Source organism: Scyliorhinus canicula, chromosome 28, assembly GCF_902713615.1.
Source record: "Scyliorhinus canicula chromosome 28, sScyCan1.1, whole genome shotgun sequence".
NCBI classification, from domain to species: domain Eukaryota; kingdom Metazoa; phylum Chordata; class Chondrichthyes; order Carcharhiniformes; family Scyliorhinidae; genus Scyliorhinus; species Scyliorhinus canicula.
The window spans coordinates 2,424,776-2,447,052 of NC_052173.1; the positions used below are offsets into that span (position 1 = coordinate 2,424,776).

The 22,277-nt window shown below is 45.2% G+C and overlaps 1 protein-coding gene across 4 annotated transcripts in view; it reads left to right on the forward strand.

Annotated features, from left to right (window-relative positions):
• LOC119958200 (signal transducer and activator of transcription 5B-like) overlaps positions 1-22,277 on the forward strand; it is a 233,156-nt gene that overhangs the window by 84,877 nt on the left and 126,002 nt on the right. For all 4 annotated transcript variants that reach the window (XM_038786579.1, XM_038786582.1, XM_038786578.1 and 1 more), the window contains exon 2: positions 9,207-9,348. In XM_038786579.1, the coding sequence (XP_038642507.1) occupies positions 9,224-9,348 (125 nt within the window). In that variant the 5' untranslated portion in view covers positions 9,207-9,223. The remainder of the gene's footprint in view (positions 1-9,206; positions 9,349-22,277) is intronic.

The following is a 22,277-nucleotide window of genomic DNA, read 5'->3' on the forward strand; positions in this document are numbered from 1 at the left end:
CTGGTTTAGCTCACAAGGCTAAATCGCTGGCTTTTAAAGCAAACCAAGGCAGGCCAGCAGCACGGTTCAATTCCCGTTCCAGCCTCCCCGGACAGGCGCCGGAATGTGGCGACTAGGGGCTTTTCACAGTAACTTTATTGAAGCCTACTTGTGACAATAAGCGATTTTCATTTCATTTCATCCAGCCACTGTGGTCGCTGGGAACCACCCTTTTCTACATGCGGGTATAGATATTTACCAGCACCACGGGTGCCCCAGTAATCTCCCACTCACTATAACGTATCTACCCCCTGTGTCCACCACTATGGTATTTGCTGGGAAATCCACCCAATTACTAATTAACACCGCAGTCCCCCTCACTTGAACCTTCATATCCAACCCCGAATGAAGCACTTGCCCCACCCAACCTTTCCTCAACCTCACCCTTGTCTTTCACCCTCTGGGGCATATCCTGTATAAAAATCATGTCTGCTGTAACTTTTTAAATGAGCGAAAACATGGGACCTCTTGATCGATCCATTCAGACCCCTAACACTCCATGAGACCAGTCTGATTGGTGGGGGGGGGGGGGGGGTCACATCTCTCTCAGCCATATCCAAGTTTCAATGAACTTCCCCTGTCACATGCATCACCCAGGTCCACACCCTAAACATAGCCCCACTCCACCAGGCCCACTATCCTAACCCAAGCCAAAAACAAAGAAAACTGAAAACAGTCCTTCCCACTGAATAAAATTTCTCCTGTCCAGATCACCCCCTAAAATCCAAAGTCTTCAAATGTCTCTCAGTCCATGGTCCCTTAAAAAGTTACTCGCCCCCTCCGGTGTATCGAAGTTGTACTCCTTTCCCCCATGTGTGACCTGTAGGGGACCTCATCCCAAACCGCACCTGTTCCTCAATAGGGCTGCCCTGGCCCGATGAAATTCGGCCCTTCCTTGACCAGCTCTGTTCCCATGTCCTGGTAAATACATAGCGTATAGCCTTGAGTGAGTTCTCCCAGTGAGCCAGAGAAGGCACACCCAGAGTGAGACACAGCTAAGAGTGAGTTTGGGAATTTGAAACTGGGTGGGGAGGAGGTGCTTTTTAACCCTGGTAAGTGACTGGTAGGTAGTTTTTCTTTTTTCTTTTTCTTTTCATTGGTATATTTATTTATTTTTCTTTGTGTTTTTGTTTTTGAAATTGTCGTTGTTGAAGTTAACCGAAGGTTTAAGACATGGCAGGAGATCCCAGACCCGTGTCATGCTCCTCGTGTGCGATGTGGGAGCTCAGGGACACGTCCACTGTCCCTGGCTCCTTCACGTGCAAGAAGTGTGTTCAGTTGCAGCTCCTGTTAGACCTCCTGACGGCTCTGGAGCTGCGGATGAACTCACTTTGGAGCATCCGCGATGCTGAGGAGGTCATGGATAGCACGTATAGCGAGTTGGTCACACCGCAGGTGAAGGTTACTGAGGGAGATAGAAAATGGGTGACCAAAAGACAGAGCAAGAGTAGGAAGGCAGTGCAGGTGTCCCCTGCGGTCATCTCCCTGCAAAACAGATATACCGCTTTGGATACTGTTGGGGGAGATGGTTCACCAGGGGAAGGCAGCAGCAGCCAGGTTCATGGCACCGTGGCTGGCTCTGCTGCGCAGCAGGGCAGGAACAAGAATGGCAGGGCTATAGTGATAGGGGACTCGATCGTAAGGGGAATAGACAGGCGGTTCTGCGGATGCAATCGAGACTCCAGGATGGTATGTTGCCTCTCCGGTGCAAGGGTCAAGGATGTCTTGGAGCGGCTGCAGGACATTCTTTGGGAGGGGGGGGGGGAGTGAACAGCCAGCTGTCGTGGTACACATAGGCACCAACGATATAGGTAAAAAATGGGACGAGGTCCCACAAGCTGAATTCAGGGAGTTAGGAGTTGAACTAAAAAGTAGGACCTCAAAGGTAGTAATCTCAGGATTGCTACCAGTGCCACGAGCTAGTCAGAGTAGGAATGTCAGGATAGATAGGATGAATTCGTGGCTTGAGAGATGGTGCAAGAGGGAGGGATTTGAATTCCTGGGGCATTGGAACCGGTTCTGGGGGAGGCGGGACCAGTACAAACCGGACGGTCTACACCTGGGCAGGTCTGGAATCGATGTCGTGGGGGGGTGTTTGTAGAGCTGTTGGGGAGGGTTTAAACAAATGTGGCAGGGGGATGGGAACCGATGCAGGAAGTCGGAAGGTAGTAAAACAGGGAAGGAAACAAAAGGCAGTAAGGGGGAAAGTGTAAGGCAGAGAAGACATAGTCAGAAATCAAAAAGGGTGACAGTACAAGGTACAGTGACTGAGGGGAGCTCAGTGAATAGGCCCAGTAATACTAAAAGGAATAAAACGGGAAGTAAAAACATAAATGGTAAGCGATGTGGCAGGTTGTTACATGAAGATATGGGTTCAACGACAAGGAAAATTAGGAGAAAAGTTAAGAGGAAATATAACTTAGGAGAGTTTATTGATCAAGGTGTTAAGATTCAAAACAGAGGTATGAAAGCCAACATAAGTGTACTTTACCTGAATGCTCGTAGTATTCGGAATAAGGTAAATGAGTTGATGGCGCAAATCATCGTGAATGACTATTACTGAAGTGGCCATTATTGAAACATGGTTAAAGATGGTCACGACTGGAAGTTAAATCGCCGAGGGTATCAAACTATTCGGAAGGACAGAGTGGATGGTAAGGGAGATGGTGTAGCTCTGTTATTTAAGGATGACATCCGGGCAATAGTAAGGGATGACATCGGTGCTATGGAGGATAAGGTTGAATCCATTTGGGTGGAAATCAGGAATAGTAAAGCGTAAAAGTCATTGATAGGAGTAGTCTATCGGCCACCAAATAGTAACATTATGGTGGGGCAGGCAATAAACAAAGAAATAACTGATGCATGTAGAAATGGTACAGCAGTTATCATGGGGGATTTTAATCTACATGTCGATTGGTTTAACCAGGTCGGTCAAGGCAGCCTTGAGGAGGAGTTTATAGAATGTATCTGCGATAGTTTCTGAGAACAGTATGTAATGGAACCTACGAGGGAACAAGCGGTCCTAGATCTGGTCCTGTGTAATGAGACAGGATTGATTAATGATCTCATAGTTAGGAATCCTCTCAGAAGGAGCGATCACAATATGGTGGGATTTAAAATACAGATGGAGGGTGAGAGGGTAAAATCAAACACTAGTGTTTTGTGCTTAAACAAAGGAGATTACAATGGGATGAGAGAAGAGCTAGCTCGGGTAGATTGGGAGCAAAGACTTTATGGTGAAACAGTGGAGAACCTTCCATGCGATTTTTCACAGTGCTCAGCAAAGGTTTAGACCAGGGGTGGGCAAACTATGGCCCGCGGGCCGAATGCGGCCCGCCAAAGGTCTTTATGTGGCCCACCAAGATCAAGTCATTAAAAAAAAATATTTAAAAAAATTTTTTTTTTTTATAAGGTTAATGGGGTTACTGGTATAGGGTGGATACATTGACTTGAGTAGGGTGATCATTGCTTGGCACAACATCGAGGGCCGAAGGGCCTGTTCTGTGCTGTACTGTTCTATGTTCTATATGAGGCGCCCAGAATCATAACCGGGTGAAGCGCCATTTTTGAAAAGTAGAGAAAAAGAGGGCTAAAGGCAGGATGCCGCCGGGGGAAGCGCTGAGGTATATGCCGCACGCTAATTGGTTGCAACCGGGACTATTAAGTAATATACTATGCGGCCCTTTAAAATTGTGAATTTCTGAATGTGGCCCTTGCACGGAAAAGTTTGCCCACCCCTGGTTTAGACCAACAAAAAGGAAGGACGGTAGTAAGAGGGAAAATTGACCGTGGATATCGAAGGAAATAAGGGAGAGTATCAAATTGACGGAAAAAGCATACAAAGTGGCAAAAATTAGTGGGAGACTAGAGGACTGGGAAATCTTTAGGGGGCAACAGAAAGCTACTAAAAAAGCTATAAAGAAGAGTAAGATAGATTATGAGAGTAAACTTGCTCAGAATATAAAAACAAATAGTAAACGTTTCGACAAATATATAAAACAAAATCGAGTGGCTAAGGTAAATATTGGTCCTTGAGAGGATGAGAAGGGAGATTTAATAATGGGAGATGAGGAAATGGCTGAGGAACTGAACAGGTTTTTTGGGTCCGTCTTCACAGTGGAAGACACAAATAACATGCCAGTGACTGATAGAAATGAGGCTATGACAGGTGAGGACCTTGAGATGATTGTTATTACTGGGGCTAAAGGTTGACAAGTCTCCTGGCCCTGATGGAATGCATCCCAGAGTGCGAAAAGAGATGGCTAGGGAAATTACAAATGCACTAGTGATAATTTACCAAAATTCACTAGACTCTGGGGTGGTCCCGGCGGATTGGAAATTGGCAAACGTGACACCACTGTTTAAAAAAAGGAGGTAGGCAGAGATTGGGTAATTATAGGCCAGTGAGCTTAACTTCGGTAGCAGGGAAGATGCTGGAATATATCATCAAAGAAGAAGTAGCGAGGCATCTGGATGGAAATTGTCCCATTGGGCAGACACAGCATTGGTTCATAAGGGCAGGTCGTGCCTAACTAATTTAGTTGAATTTTTTGAGGACATTACCAGAGCGGTAGATAATGGGGAGCCAATGGATGTGGTATATCTGGATTTCCAGAAAGCTTTTGACAAGGTGCCACACAAAAGGTTGCTGCATAAGATAAAGATGCATGGCATTAAGGGTAAAGTAGTAGCATGGTAAGAGGATTGGTTAATTAATAGAAAGCAAAGAGTGGGGATTAATGGGTGTTTCTCTGGTTGGCAATCAGTAGCTAGTGGTGTCCCTCAGGGATCAGTGTTGGGCCCACAATTGTTCACAATTTACATAGATGATTTGGAGTTGGGGACCAAGGGCAATGTGTCCAAGTTTGCAGACGACACTAAGATGAGTGGTAAAGCAAAAAGTGCAGAGGATACCGGAAGACTGCAGAGGGATTTGGATCGGTTAAGTGAATGGGCTAGGGTCTGGCAGATGGAATACAATGTTGACAAATGTGAGGTTATCCTTTTTGATAGGAATAACAGCAAATGGGATTATAATTTTAATAAAATATTAAAACATGCTGCTGTGCAGAGAGACCTGGGTGTGCTGGTGCATGAGTCGTAAAAAGTTGGTTTACAGGTGCAACAAGTGGTTAAGAAAGCGAATGGAATTTTGTCCTTCATTGCTAGAGGGATGGAGCTTAAGACTAGGGAGGTTATGCTGCAATTATACAAGGTGTTAGTGAGGCCACACCTGGAGTATTGTGTTCAGTTTTGGTCTCCTTACCTGAGAAAGGACGTACTGGCGCTGGAGGGTGTGCAGAGGAGATTCACTAGGTTAATCCCAGAGCTGAAGGGGTTGGATTACGTAGCGGTTGAGGAGACTGGGACTGTACTTGTTGGAATTTAGAAGGCTGACTGGGGGATCTTATAGAAACATATAAAATTATGAAGGGAATAGATTGGATAGATGCGGGCAGGTTGTTTCCACTAGCGGGTGAAAACAGAACTAGGGGGCATAGCCTCAAAATAAGGGGAAGTAGATTTAGGACTGAGTTTAGGAGGAACTTCTTCACCCAAAGGGTTGTGAATCTATGGAATTCCTTGCCCAGTGAAGCAGTTGAGGCTCCTTCATTACATGTTTTTAAGGTAAAGATAGATAATTTTTTGAAGAATAAAGGGATTAAGGGTTATGGTGTTCGGGCCGGAAAGTGCAGCTGAGTCCACAACAGATCAGAGCCATGATCTCATTGAATGGCGGAGCAGGCTTGAGGGGCCAGATGGCCTACTCCTGCTCCTAGTTCTTATGTTCTTATTGAAATGAAAAAATGAAAATCGCTTATTGTCACGAGTAGGCTTCAATAAAGTTACTGTGAAAAGCCCCTAATCGCCACATTCCGGCGCCTGTCCGGGGAGGCTGGTACGGGAATCGAACTGTGCTGCTGGCCCGCTTGGTCTGCTTTAAAAGCCAGCGATTTAGCCAAGTGAGCTAAACCAGCCCCTGGTTCTTAGGTGCTACACTGGGCTAAATCGCTGGCTTTGAAAGCAGACCAAGGCAGGCCAGCAGCACGGTTCAATTCCCGTAACAGCCTCTCCGAACAGGCGCCGGAATGTGGTGACTCGGGGCTTTTCACAGTAACTTCATTGAAGCCTACTTGTGACAAGCCATTTTCATTTCATTTCATTTTAATTTTATTTAATTTCATTCACACATCTCCTTGGCCCAGCTCAGGATCTTTTCCTTGTCCAAGTACCGATGTCACCTCACAATGATTGCCTGCAGCAGCTACCCCGCTCTCGGTTTCCTCCTCCACTCTCGGCTTCTTCCTCGACGAGCGGTGTGCCCGGTCTCCATCTCAGGTGGGCGGTCGAAGATCCCCTCCCCCAGCAGCTGCCCTGACCACATATTCCATGGTCCTCGTTCCCTCAATACCTTCGGGCAGCCCCACAATCCTTGGGTTCTGCCTCCTTGAATGGTTCTCCAAGTCACCAACCTTCTCCCTCAACTTTTTCTGACCATCAGCCATATTCAGCATTTCTACCTCCAAAGAGGCAAAACAATCCTCATGATCAGTCACCGCCTCCTCCACTTTTGGATCAACGCACTCTGCACCACTGTTGCCAGGTCCCGTGAGACCGCCTGCCTCTTAAAACTCGGCCGCAAAGAATTTGACCAACTGCTCCGTCAGCCAATGTGCAGGCAACGTGCCAAAGGTCCCTCCACCATCTTTTCCTCTGCTACGTCATGTGGCCTGATCCGAAGAGTGCCCCTTATGCGACACACTGCTCATCTGGGACCCCTTTGACATTCTCACTGAGAGAGAATACTTCTCTTTAGTATTCCCACTTTATCCACCTGCAACATCCTCGTAAAATGGGTAGAAAAGGCCAAAAAATCTGGCCTCCGGCTGGAGCCACTTTATGTGCGACCACTCACTCCATGGCCACCTCCGGAAATCCCTCAAAGTCCAAATTTATCATGCTGCCCACAGACCTCTAATGATGTCACCCTTTCAGTCGACATTGGCTATTATTTGCTGGGTTATTATCATAGAAATAGTCCTAAAGTTTACTCAATAATCAATTCCACTATTTTGTATGCTACTTTAGTCTCGTGTCAGCAATGTCTGGTAGTCCAAAAGCATCACCATGAAACTGAAAAAAAACATCTGGTTCAGTGTGGAATGCTGCACTTCTCGAGATGAGTGTCAGACTCTGAAGAAAGAGGATGAGAGGAGCTTTTGAATTGTGGCTGTGGGTGAGGATGCCCAAATCAGTCAGATGGACAGAAATGGAAATGCGTGGGTTAGATCCTGAGTAGACGTTCAGGAATCAAAATGGTTAAAGATGGCCAAGTATGGACATCAGAAACAAAGGCCAATCATCCTTGTCCTGGCAACAATAGAAGAAGAAGAAATTGAAAGTAAAAACAGAAGTGGCAGATTGTGTAGATAACATTGAGACCTGGACTGAGGGAGACTTGAACAAAGTCAAAGAAGAAGCAAGACGATAACAACGGCCCACTAACTAAGGCTGTGGTAAAAATGAATAAACAAATGATACAAGTTGATGGGTTTGTTGATGCCTCTCTGTTTTGTCAGCTTTTGTGTAAATGGGCACAATATGAGCCTGTTTCTAATTTACCAAGTGTTTAAAATTATTGGAGAGTAAAATCAGACTGGATGTATAACGGGTATCTGACCAGAACTTTTCCCTTTCCCAACTGGAAGTTTAGGTTAAAATCCGAGCTCATTTCTTTCAGCCCTGCGTTCTAAAAGTACAATTAGATACTCATAACACCCGTGTGTGTGTGTACTGAAACAAAGAATGGAAGATAGCTGGAATTTAATATCACATTCTCATTCCTATTTATAAACCATTTCATCTGTATTTTATATCTACATTTGTGACCTATTCCAGTGCAATACGTTAACATTTATATTATTTAAATGTTCTACTGATTTTGTTTCCTGGGAATCGACTTCCAAAAAAAGTATGCGGCTATTGTGGTGCTGCAGTTGATCCTTTAGTGTGGATGTCATTACCTCCTTCGAGTAGCTTTCTTGTGTAATGGTCTTCACCAATACAAATTGAAGGAGAGGCAGTGGTGTAGTGGTGTTGTCACTGGACTAGTAATCCAGAGATTCTAGGTAATGCTCTCGAGTCCTGGCTTCGAATCTAATGATGACCATGCTGTAGAAACCCATCTGGTTCACTAATGCCCTTTAGGGAAGGAAATCTGCCGTCCTTACCCGGTCTGGCCTACATGTGACTCCGGACTCTCACAACGATGCGGTTGCCACTTAACTTCCCACCTCTGAAATGTCCTAACAAGCCACTCAGTTCAAGGGCAATTAGGGATGGGCAGCAAATGCTGGCCCAGCCAGAGACGCCCACATCCCAAGAACAAGAAAATTGAATAAAACTACACAGTATGTATGGCGTTCAATACATTTGAGTGACAACAAGGCAATAATGACTTAAAATGTAACTCTTCTCCCTCTGCCATACCTGCTGAATATTTCCAGCATGTTCTTTTTGTTATATTGTATCTTGTGCCATGATGAGTTTATTGTCTCGGAATTATTACAGAAAATCCGGTTTATTGCTGATGATTTTTATATTTTGCATATTATTTTGTAACCATCTTGCCCATTGGGCTCCACGATGGACCACTCTCCACCAGTTTTCACCCTCCCCTTCTGAAAGTTTTGCTTCTTGCTGGTCTCCCTTTGGTACCTTTCCCAAGTAGCTTTTCTTTGTGAACCTTGATTAAGTGAATGTCAGCAGACTGCTCGACACAAGAGGCCAATCCTGTTCTCGCCCCCCCGCCCCCCGCCCCCCGCCCGATGTCCCTGGAGATTGGAGCCAAATGTTTTTTCTCTTTTAAACCTAAGGGTCTTGAGGCCAATTGTGAATCCCCCCCCCCCCCCCCTTCTCCAACTGAGATCAACTCATTCAGCACAGACTGGAAATTGATCTGGTTTGTGGATCAGCTATTTACTGGATAAAACTGGTGGATAGATTGAGCTCCACGAAAACCTAAGTTCTGAATTTATGCAAGACTGCAAAGTTCTTGGGTATTGCGTGTGTGTGTGCTATGAGTACATCATCGTGTCCTTAACTGTATACTACCTGCGATATTAAAATGTTTGTAAAACATACAGAATTTATCTTTCTTGTTTCAGGTACTTAAAGATAAAGGATGGCTTTCTGGAGTGAGGCAGTGAAACTACAACAGCTCCTCCCTCAGTTTCAAGCCTTGTATGCACAACGATTCCCTATTGAAGTCCGGCACTATCTCGCTGAATGGATAGAGCAGCAGCCATGGTCAGTCAATGGAATAAGAGCAGCCCAGGCTCTCTCACCTGTTGTGTGTTTCTGGTCTTTTCTGTTTATTCCAAATTTCCAGCATTTGCAGGTTTTTATTCTATATCTTTGTAGGTCTCCTGTCAGGTTGCTCACAGTGAGGAAACGGGCATACTAAATCACTGATTTCCAATGCCTCAACCACTAGCTCCATGCAACTGATGTGGTTAATTGGTTTCATTCACTAATCAGAAATACAATGTTGGGCATTGTTGCATAAGGCAGAGCAAGTATTAATGTGGGACTGGAGCACAGTACAACCCACATAGTGATGTGAAGAGTATCATGATAGATTGGGCAGAGTAGAGTGTGGAAGGAGCTGACGTGGAGGCAGTACCTTCGATGTGTACATTGTTATGGGTTACTGTTGAAAACCTTGGTGATAGCTGCGAGTGTGTCTCAGATCCCCAAATGATAACGTGAAACATTGGTTCTTGGTGGTGTATATTTGTTTGGTGTATATTTGTTTGGAATAATGTGAGGGACAATGTACGTCCCAGTGAGGAATCAGTCCAGTCATTCTGTAAACAATTGGTTTGACTTTATTAAAGTCTAATTTTTAAAAACACAACAAAATGCTAATACACACTATGACACTTAAGTGTATTAAAATCAAATGGGCAGCACGGTGGCACAGTGGTTGGCACTGCTGTCTCACGGCGCCGAGGTCCCAGGTTCGATCCCGGCCCTGGGTCGCTGTCCGTGTGGAGTTTGCACATTCTCCCCGTGTCTGCGTGTGTCTCACCCCCACAACCCAAAGATGTGTACAGTAGGTGAATTGGCCATGCTAAATTGCCCCTTAATTGGAAATAATGAATTGGGTACTCTAAATTAATTTTTCAAAAAGTGTATTAGAATCATAGAATCACTACATTGCAGAAGGAGGCCATTCGGCACCTGGAATCTGTATCGACCCTCTGAAAGAGCACCCTACCTAGGCCCACACCCATGCCGTATCCCCGCAATCTCACTCGACCTGCACATTTTTGGATACTAAGGGACAATTTAGCATGGCCAATCCATTGATAACTACAATAGAATAGAATCCCTACAGCGCCGAAGGAGGTCATTTGGCCCATCGAGTCTGCACTGACACTCTGAAAGAGCACCCTACCGAGGCCCAACCCCCACCCTATCCCAGTAACCTCACCTAACTTTTGGACAAGGGGCAATTTATCACGGCCAATCCACCGAACCACATCTTTGGATTGTGGGGCGAAATCCGAGCACCCAGAGGAAATCCACAAGGAGAATGTGCAAACTCCACACTGACAGTCAGCCGAGGTCGAAATTGAACTGGGGACCTTGGAGCTGTGAGCCAGCAGTGCTAACCACTGTGTCACCGTGCCCCCCTAACTAAACATAGTGTTTTATCTGAAGTTACTGTGGTGATATGATTTGCATAGCTGTCTGCCATTGGTGCAGAACACCGGCTTACCATTGGCCCTGGTCGGTCATGTGCCTCTCGACCGATTGGTTGAGACCAGTCATGTGACAGTTCTCCGATTGGTCAAGAGGCTGAGTTAACCACGCCTCCATACCGAGGTATAAATAGTTGGAACGCCCGGCGGTCGTCCATTTTATTGTAGTCAACCGCAGGGCTAAGTTCTAGCTTATTAAAGCCTAACTTTTGTATAGCAACTCGTCTCTCGTGCAATTGATGGCTCATCAGTTACTTCTTCCCAAAATATACTCTCATTCCCTGAATTCAATGAGGCACCCTTTTCCCCAAGCAACACCCAATTCTGATGCCCCTATATAGGTCAAATCCAGCTAATAGTTAGCACACAATACGCTTAGGTAGCCAAGTCTGGGAAAACATCGCTTCCTGGTTCAGCGAAGGCATAAAACTGCGTCTTTTAGGAGAGGATATCTGCCGTGGCTCTAAATCTTACAACACTAGGTTAAAGTCCAATAGGTTTGTTTCGAATCACCAGCTTTCGGAGCACAGCTCCTTCCTTGGATGAGTGAAGAGGTGGGCTCCAGAAACACATATATAGACAAAGTCAGTGGTACAAGATGATACTTTGAATGCAAATCTTTGCAGGTAATTGTCTTTACAGGTCCAGATGGAGCGACTGGAGAGGTGTGCTCTCTACCACCTTCAGCTGTATCAGCCCCAACGTCGCGCACGAGGTGGAGGCGTTCACTCTCCGGAGCACCTCACACCACAACCCCTCCTACTGTCCAAACTCTTTTGATGCCATCTTCCAAACCGGGACGAGGAAACAAATCCCTCTTAGTGACAATATTCATTCTCCCATCGTCCACACGGTCTTTTTGTGTTCCATCTGGCGTCAGGACAATTACGATAGGGGAGCTCCAGTCACTAAAACCCAATGCAATAATGTCATTTTGGAGCATATATTCAATTTCCTTCTGTACATGTGATCTTTTTGGATTTAACCTATATAAGAACATAAGAACATAAGAACTAGGAGCAGGAGTAGGCCATCTGGCCCCTCGAGCCTGCTCCGCATTCAATGAGATCATGGCTGATCTTTTGTGGACTCAGCTCCACTTTCCGGCCCGAACACCATAACCCTTAATCCCTTTATTCTTCAAAAAACTATCTATCTTAAAAACATTTAATGAAGGAGCCTCAACTGCTTCACTGGGCAAGAAATTCCATAGATTCCCAACCCTTTGGGTGAAGAAGTTCCTCCTAAACTCAGTCCTAAATCTACTTCCCCTTATTTTGAGGCTATGTCCCCTAGTTCTGCTTTCACCCGCCAGTGGAAACAACCTGCCCGCATCTATCCTATCTATTCCCTTCATAATTTTAAATGTTTCTATAAGATCCCCCCCTCATCCTTCTAAATTCCAACGAGTACAGTCCCAGTCTACTCAACCTCTCCTCATAAGAATGTTGCTTCATTGAAACTGCGTCTCCCACATCTACATCATGCATTGCACCCTCTTCTGCCTAATGTATCACCGCCTCTTCTGCCTAACGTATCACCGCAAATACATTTATAAGACTGCAATAACTCTTTCAATTCACTAAGGTTTTTATTTGGAAGATAATCAGTTGTTTAACATTTCCAGGACTTTCTCATTACCTAAATTAATTTTAGGGAGCTCACTGTCAGAATTTAGCCCTTCACTCTATGCAGTTTTTGTCTACCTGTGCATACCAGATGATTTACCGTGCTCAACTTTCTTTTGATGTAATACGGCTCAGTAAAGCTGGCTATCAGTGGTTTGCCTGACACCGGTAATAACGTGAGCACTTTTCCCCCAGCTATAAAACTGAATCTGTGCTTTGCGATCAGCCATTGCTTTCATTCCCTGCTGTGCTGTATTTAAATGCTTCTTTGCCACCTCACACGTCCCATTCAGTCTTTCTCTGAAATTTGGCACTTCTTGCTTAATAATTTTTCTTGGATTAATTTCAGTGATTCTATAAACTTGATGTCCATAGGACAATTCAAAAGGACTAAATCTGATAGAATAATGCAATGCATCCCTAATGATAAATAATAAAAATGGAAACCCTTTATCCCAATGATGAGGATAATCTTGGCTATACGCTCTCATGATTTTTAAAGTATGATGTCACCTCTTGAATGCTCCCTGTGAACATAGAACATTTAGAACAACATAGAACATACAGTGCAGAAGGAGGCCATTCGGCCCATCGCGTCTGCACCGACCCACATAAGCCCTCACTTCCACCCTATCCCCGTAACCCAATAACCCCTCCTGACCGTTTTGGTCACTGAGGGCAATTTAGCCTGGCCAATCCACCTAACCTGCACATCTTTGGATTGTGGGAGGAAACCGGAGCACCCGGAGGAAACCCACGCACACACGGGGAGAACGTGCAGACTCCGCACAGACAGTGACCCAAGCCGGGAATCGAACCTGGCGCTGTGAAGCCACAGTGCTAACCACTTGTGCTGCCGTGTGACTCTGGATGCGATGCTGATGATTTGTGCTGTTTTATCTCCAGGCTAGTCATGACCTCTTTAAATAGCCTTGACATGAAATTTGACCCTTGATCTGATTGCATGTCCTTCGGTAAGCCACATCAAGTAAAGAACTTGTTTAATTCCTCTTCCCCACTCCAGGCTGTAATGGTTCTGAATGGTATGGCTTCAGGAAACCTAGTGGATACATCCATAATAGTTAACAAGTATTAATGTCCACCTTGCGTTCTCCACAAAAGTCCTATACAGTCGATTAGAGCTCTTGTAAAAGATTCTTTAAAAGCTGGAATCAAAGGTGCAAGTTTTATTCCAGCTTGTGGCTTCCCATTACTTGACAGGTTTGACAGAAGCTACCTATATCTTTATGCAGTCCAGGCCAGGAAAACTATTATTGGATCTGTGCTTTGGTTTTCTTTATTCTGAGATGTCCCCCATAATGGAATTGAGCTATCCTTGGATAGCACAGTGGTTAGCACTGTTGCCTTACAGCGCCAGGGACCCGGGTTCGGTTCCAATCACGGGTCACTGTGTGGAGTCTGCACTTTCTCCCCGTGTCTGCATGGGTTTCCTCCGGGTGCTCCAGTTTCCTCCCACAGTCCAAAGATGTGCAAGTTAGGTGGATTGGCCATGATAAATTGTCCCTAGGTGGGGTTACAGGGATAGGGTGGGTGATTGGGCCTGGGTTAGGGTGTTCTTTCAGAGGATTGGTGCAGACACGATGGGCCGAATGGCCGCCTTCTCCACTGTAGAGATTCTATGAATTTGCTTCCTATTGTTATGGGCCAGGGTTTAGTGAACCCCAAAGTATATCATGAAGTTCACCTGACCCAAAACATTTACTAGATTGTGGTATGGGTTCACAGGTCGGCACAACATCGAGGGCCGAAGGGCCTGTACTGTGCTGTAATGTTCTACGTTCAAGATAGTTTCATTTTTCACCTTTTCACTATCCTTTTACGAAATGCACACAGTAGATGACGACTTACCAGGGGTAAGCCATGGGGTACGGGCCTCTGGCACGGAGTCTGTCCCTGTTGCTCAGAAGGGAAGGGGGGAGAGGAGCAGAGCATTAATAATTGGGGACTCAATAGTCAGGGGCACAGATAGGGCATTTTGTGGGAGGGAGAGAGACTCACGTTTGGTATGTTGCCTCCCAGGTGCAAGGGTACGTGATGTCTCGGATCGTGTTTTCCGGGTCCTTAAGGGGGAGCAGCCCCAAGTCGTAGTCCACACTGGCACTAACGACATAGGTAGGAAAGGGGACAAGGATGTCAGGCAGGCCTTTAGGGAGCTAGGATGGAAGCTCAGAGCGAGAACAAACAGAGTTGTTATCTCTGGGTTGTTGCCCGTGCCACGTGATAGTGAGATGAGGAATAGGGAGAGAGAGCAATTAAACACGTGGCTACAGGGATTGTGCAGGCGGGAGGGATTCAGATTTCTGGATAACTGGGGCTCTTTCTGGGGAAGGTGGGACCTCTATAGACAGGATGGTCTACATCTGAACCTGAGGGGCACCAATATCCTGGGGGGAGATTTGTTAGTGTTCTTTGGGGGGGTTTAAACTAATTCAGCAGGGGCATGGGAATCTGGATTGTAGTTTTGGGGTACGGGAGATTGAGAGTATAGAGGTCAGGAGCACAGATTTGACTTCGCAGGAGGGTGCCAGTGTTCAGGTAGGTGGTTTGAAATGTGTCTACTTCAATGCCAGGAGTATACGAAATAAGGTAGGGGAACTGGCAGCATGGGTTGGTACCTGGGACTTCGATGTTGTGGCCATTTCAGAGACATGGGTAGAGCAGGGACAGGAATGGTTGTTGCAGGTTCCGGGGTTTAGGTGTTTTAGTAAGCTCAGAGAAGGGGGCAAAAGAGGGGGAGGTGTGGCGCTGCTAGTCAAGGACAGTATTACGGTGGCGGAAAGGATGCTAGATGGGGACTCTTCTTCCAAGGTAGTATGGGCTGAGGTTAGAAACAGGAAAGGAGAGGTCACCCTGTTGGGAGTTTTCTATAGGCCACCTAATAGTTCTAGGGATGTAGAGGAAAGGATGGTGAAGATGATTCTGGAAAAGAGCGAAAGTAACAGGGTTGTTGTTATGGGAGACTTTAACTTTCCAAATATTGACTGGAAAAGATATAGTTCGAGTACATTAGATAGGTCGTTCTTTGTACAATGTGTGCAGGAGGGTTTCCTGACACAATATGTTGACAGGCCAACAAGAGGCAAGGCCACATTGGATTTGGTTTTGGGTAATGAACCAGGCCAGGTGTTAGATCTGGAGGTAGGTGAGCACTTTGGAGACAGTGACCACAATTCAGTGACCTTTACGTTAGTGATGGAAAGGGATAAGTATACCCCGCAGGGCAAGAGTTATAACTGGGGGAAGGGCAATTATGATGCCATTAGACATGACTTAGGGTGTGTAGGTTGGAGAAGTAGGCTGCAAGGGTTGGGCACACTGGATATGTGGAGCTTGTTCAAGGAACAGCTATTGCGTGTTCTTGATAAGTACGTACCAGTCAGGCAGGGAGGAAGGGGTAGAGCGAGGGAACCATGGTTTACCAAAGAAGTGGAATCTCTTGTTAAGAGGAAGAAGGAGGCCTATGTGAAGATGAGGCGTGAAGTTTCAGTTGGGGCGCTTGATAGTTACAAGGAAGCGAGGAAGGATCTAAAGAGAGAGCTAAGACGAGCAAGGAGGGGACATGAGAAGTCTTTGGCAGGTAGGATCAAGGAAAACCCAAAAGCTTTCTATAGGTATGTCAGGAATAAAAGAATGACTAGGGTAAGAGTAGGGCCAGTCAAGGACAGTGGTGGGAAGTTGTGTGTGGAGGCTGAGGAGATAAGCGAGATACTAAATGAATACTTTTCGTCAGTATTCACTCAGGAAAAAGATAATGTTGTGGAGGAGAATGCTGAGACCCAGGCTATTAGAATAGATGGCATTGAGGTGCGTAGGGAAGAAGTGTTGGCAATTCTGGACAAGGTGAAAATAGATAAGTCCCCGGGGCCTGATGGGATTTATCCTAGGATTCTTTGGGAAGCCAGGGAAGAGATTGCTGAGCCTTTGGCTTTGATTTTTATGTCATCATTGGCTACAGGAATAGTGCCAGAGGACTGGAGGATAGCAAATGTGGTCCCTTTGTTCAAGAAGGGGAGTAGAGATAACCCCGGTAACTATAGGCCGGTGAGCCTCACGTCTGTTGTGGGTAAAGTCTTTGAGAGGATTATAAGAGATACGATTTATAATCATCTAGATAGGAATAATATGATTAGGGATAGTCAGCATGGTTTTGTGAAGGGTACAAACCTTATCGAGTTCTTTGAGAAGGTGACTGAACAGGTAGACAAGGGTAGAGCAGTTGATGTGGTGTATATGGATTTCAGTAAAGCGTTTGATAAGGTTCCCCATGGTCGGTTATTGCAGAAAATACGGAGGCTGGGGATTGAGGGCGATTTAGAGATGTGGATCAGAAATTGGCTAGTTGAAAGAAGGCAGGGGGCGGTGGTTGATGGGAAATAGAACATAGAACAGAGAACATTACAGCGCGGTACAGGCCCTTCGGCCCACGATGTTGCGCCGTCCTGTGAAACCCCTCTAAAGTCCCTCTACACTATTCCCTTATCATCCATATGCCTATCCAATGACCATTTGAATGCGTTTAGTGTTGGCGAGTCCACTACTGTTGCAGGCAGGGCATTCCACGCCCGTACTACTCTCTGAGTAAAGAACCTACCTCTGACATCTGTCCTATATCTATCTCCCCTCAATTTAAAGCTATGTCCCCTCGTGCTGGACATCACCATCCGAGGAAAAAGGCTCTCACTGTCCACCCTATCTAATCCTCTGATCATCTTGTATGCCTCTATTAAGTCCCCTCTTAGCCTTCTTCTCTCTAACGAAAACAGCCTCAAGTCCTTCAGCCTTTCCTCATATGATCTTCCCTCCATACCAGGCAACATTCTTGTAAATCTCCTCTGTACCCTTTCCAATGCTTCCACATCCTTCCTATAATGTGGCGACCAGAACTGCACACAATACTCCAAATGCGGCCGCACCAGAGTTTTGTACAACTGCAACATGACCTCATGGCTCCGAAACTCAATTCCTCTACCAATAAAAGCTAACACACCGTACGCCTTCTTAACAACCCTCTCAACCTGGGTGGCAACTTTCAGGGACTTATGTACATGGACACCGAGATCTCTCTGCTCGTCCACACGACCAAGAATCTTACCATTAGCCCCGTACTCTGCTTTTCTGTTATTCCTTCCAAAATGAAGCACCTCTCACTTTTCTGCATTAAACTCCATTTGCCACCTGTCAGCCCAGCTCTGCAGCTTATCTCTGTCCCTGTGTATCTTGTAACATCCTCTGCACTGTCCACAACTCCACCAACTTTAGTGTCATCTGCAAATTTACTCACCCATCCTTCTACGCCCTCCTCCAGGTCATTTATAAAAATGACAAACACCAACGGCCCCAAAACAGATCCTTGTGGCACACCACTAGTAACTGGACACCAGTCAGAGCATTTCCCATCAACTACCACTCTCTGTCTTCTATCAGCTAGCCAATTTCTGATCCAAACTGCTAAATCACCCTGAATCCCATGCCTCTGTATTTTCTGCAATAGCCTACCGTGGTGAACCTTATCAAACGCTTTACTGAAATCCATATACACCACATCAACTGCTTTACCCTCATCCACCTGTTTGGTCACCTTCTCGAAGAACTCAATGAGGTTTGTGAGGCACGACCTACCCTTCACAAAACCATGTTGACTATCTCTAATCAAATTATTCCTTTCCAGATGATTATACATCCTATCTCTTATAAACCTTTCCAAGACTTTTCCCACAATAGAAGTAAGGCTCACTGGCCTATAGTTACAGGGGTTATCTCTACTCCCCTTCTTGTACAAGGGGACAAAATTTGCTATCCTCCAGTCCTCTGGCACTATTCCTGTAGACAAAGATGACTTAAAGATCAAAGCCAAAGGCTCAGCAATCTCCTCCCTAGCTTCCCAGAGAGTTCTTGGATAAACCCCATCCGGCCCAGGGGACTTATCTATTTTCACACTTTCCAGAATCGCTAACACCTCCTCCTTATGAACCTCAAGCCCTTCTAGTCTAGTAGCCTGTATCTCAGTATTCACCTCGACAACTTTGTCTTTTTCCTGTGTGAATACTGACGAAAAATACTCATTTAGCACCTCACCTATCTCCTCGGACTCCACGCACAACTTCCCATTACTGTCCATGTTCAGAATGGAGTTCAGTTACGAGTGGCGTACCACAAGGATCTGTTCTGGGGCCGATGCTGTTTGTCATTTTTATAAATTACCTAGAGGAGGGCGTAGAAGGTTGGGTGAGTAAATTTGCAGACGACACTAAAGTCGGTGGAGTTGTAGACAGTGCGGAAGGATGTTGCAGGTTACAGAGGGACATAGATAAGCTGCAGAGCTGGGTTGAGAGGTGGCAAATGGAGTTTAATGTAGAGAAGTGTGAGGTGATTCACTTTGGAAAGAATAACAGGAATGCGGAATATTTGGCTAATGGTAAAATTCTTGGTATTGTGGATGAGCAGAGGGATCTCGGTGTCCATGTACATAGATCCCTGAAAGTTGCCACCCAGGTTGATAGGGTTGTGAAGAAGGCCTATGGTGTGTTGGCCTTTATTGGTAGAGGGATTGAGTTCCGGAGCCATGAGGTCATGTTGCAGCTGTACAAAACTCTGGTACATCCGCATTTGGAGTATTGCGTACAGTTCTGGTCGCCTCATTATAGGAAGGACGTGGAAGCTTTGGAACGGGTGCAGAGGAGATTTACCAGGATGTTGCCTGGTATGGAGGGAAAATCTTATGAGGAAAGGCTGATGGACTTGAGGTTGTTTTCGTTAGAGAGAAGAAGGTTAAGAGGTGACTTAATAGAGGCATACAAAATGATCAGAGGGTTAGATAGGGTGGACAGTGAGAGCCTTCTCCCGCGGATGGAGGTGGCTAACACGAGAGGACATAGCCTTAAATTGAGGGGTAACAGATATAGGACAGAGGTCAGAGGTGGGTTTTTTACGCAAAGAGTGGTGAGGCCGTGGAATGCCCTACCTGCAACAGTAGTGAACTTGCCAACATTGAGGGCATTTAAAAGTTTATTGGATAAGCATATGGATGATAATGGCATAGTATAGGTTAGATGGCCTTTAGTTTTTGACTTCCCATGTCGGTGCAACATCGTGGGCCGAAGGGCCTGTACTGCGCTGTATCGTTCTATGTTCTATGTAAATATACTTTTTCGTTTCAAAAAAACTACACACGCAAACAGGTATAATAATACAGTCCATTTTTTTTGTTGTTCTTCCTCCAACTGGAATCCTTCTCTTTGAACAAGAAGGTCTCTGCACGATCCGCCAATTCTCTACGCCTTGGCATTTCTCTTTAAAGTCAGATACTTTACTTCAATCTGATCACAGAGTCCCTTGTAATTCTCCAACACAGGAGCATTGGTTATCACAGCTTTCAAACAGTCAAATGCCTGTTGAAACTCTGCTGTGCATTGACATTTTCGACGTTTCTTCAGCAAGTCCAGCAGTGGAGCAATCACGCTACAAACATTATGCACAAATGTTCGATCAAATCCACTCGTGCCAAAAAAATCGCATTATTTTCCTTTGTCTTGAGGGTATTGGAAACTCCTCAATAACTGTTGGTTTCACATCCCGTGGGACCATTCGACCCTGTCCGATTGTATGGCCAAGGAAAGTGACTTGGGCCTTTCCAAATTCACTTTTGGCTAGGTTTACCATCAAACCGGCCTCCTGAAGTCGATCGAATAACTCCATCAGATATTTTAAATGTTCTTTCCATGTCTGGCTGAAAATTTCCAGATTGTCGATGTATATCGCACAATTGGGTAATCCTGAAATGACTTTGTTAGTTGACCGTTGAAATGTGGCTGGGTGCGTTTTTCATGCCAAATGGCATAACTTTGAATTGGTATATACCATCTGGAATCGCAAAATCTGAAATCTCCTTCGCCCTTTAGGATAAAGGTACCTGCCAGTAACCTTTAAGTAAATCCAGTTTGTTAATAAAAGCTGATTGTCCCACTTACTCAATGCAATCCTCCAAGTGTGGGATAGGATAAGAGTCCGTTCTTGTAACTGCATTCACCTTTCGATAGTCCACACACAACCATTGGGTACCGTCTGGTTTAGGTACCAGCACTATGGGTGAGCTCCATTGGCTGCAACCCACTTCAATGATGCCATTTTTAAGCATACTCTCAATCTCTTTGTTAACCTGTGCCAATTTTAAAGGGTTAAGTTTGTATGGATGTTGTTTGATTGGAACAGCATTTCCCACATCTACATCATGTATAGCCATTTTAGTACTTCCAAATTTATCTCTACAAACTTGCCCATGTGATATCAATAACTCTTTCAGGTCAGTCCGTTTTTCCTCTGGAAGGTAACTCAACAATTTATCCAATTTTTAAGAACATCCTCGTTTTCCAATTTAATTTGAGGTATGTCAATTCAATCATCTGGATTTGGTTTGTCACTTTGAGTTCGAATCATTAAAACCCCCTTTTGTTTCTCCTTCCCTTTCAAAGTACCTTTTAAGCATATTCACATGACTCACTCAGTGAGTCTTCCTTCTATCTGGTGTTTTTACCACATAATTCACCTCACTTAATTTCCAATCAATCTGATAAGGTCCACAAAACCTACTGGTAACAACACTAAACCTTTATCTCCACTGGCAAAACTACGAACTTTGGATTTCTTGTCTGCAACCCGTTTCATCACATGTTGTGCAACTTTTAAGTGTTGTCTAGCCAATTCACCTGCTCTATTTAATTGTTTCCTAAAATTTGACACTAAATCCAATAATGTAATTTCCGATTTCTCACTCTCCAATTTTTCCTTAATTTAAGTGGTCCTCTTACCTCATGACCAAAAATTAGTTCAAAAGGACTAAATTTGGTTGACTCATTAGGTGTATCCTAATTGCAAACAATACAAATGGAATTCCTTTATCTCAATCCTCAACATTGTCTTTAATGTCTGATGCCACCTTTCTAATGCTCCCTCCGGTTCTGGATGGTACGCAGTAATGGTGAGAACACCACCCACCAGGTACGCGGTACATAATCGTGCGACTCGGCCAACGTTGTCTACCTCATACGCTGCAGGAAAGGATGTCCCGAAGCGTGGTATATTGGCGAGACCATGCAGACGCAGCAACAACGAATGAACGGGCATCGCGCGACAATCACCAGGCAGGAATGTTCCCTTCCAGTCGGGGAACACTTCAGCAGTCAAGGGCATTCAGCCTCTGATCTCCGGGTAAGCGTTCTCCAAGACGGCCTTCAGGACACGCGACAACGCAGAATCGCCGAGCAGAAACTTATGGCCAAGTTCCGCACACATGAGTACGGCCTCAACCGGGACCTGGGATTCATGTTGCATTACATTCATCCCCCACCATCTGGCCTGGGCTTGTGAAATCCTACCAACTGTCCTGGCTTGAGACAATTCACACCTCTTTAACCTGGGGTTACCCCTATCTCTGGATCTGTAAAGACTTAATTACCTGCAAATGCTCGCATTCTAAGCATTGTCTGGCATCTTTGAATTTGTCTATATAAATGTTTCTGGAACATACCTCTTCATTCACCTGAGGAAGGAGCAGTGCTCCGAAAGCTAGTGTTTGAAACAAACATGTTGGACTTTAACCTGGTGTTGTAAGACTTCTTACCATAACTTCTTTGAATAACCTTGAGGTAAAATTTGATCCTTGTTCCGATTATATTTCTGTGGGTAGTCCATATCTAGTAAAGAATTTAAGCAACTCCTCCACAATCTGTTTAGCTGTAATATTACGTACTGGAATGGCCTCTGGAAACCTAGTAGACACATCCATTATCGTCAAAAGATATTGATTTCCACTTTTTGCTTTGGG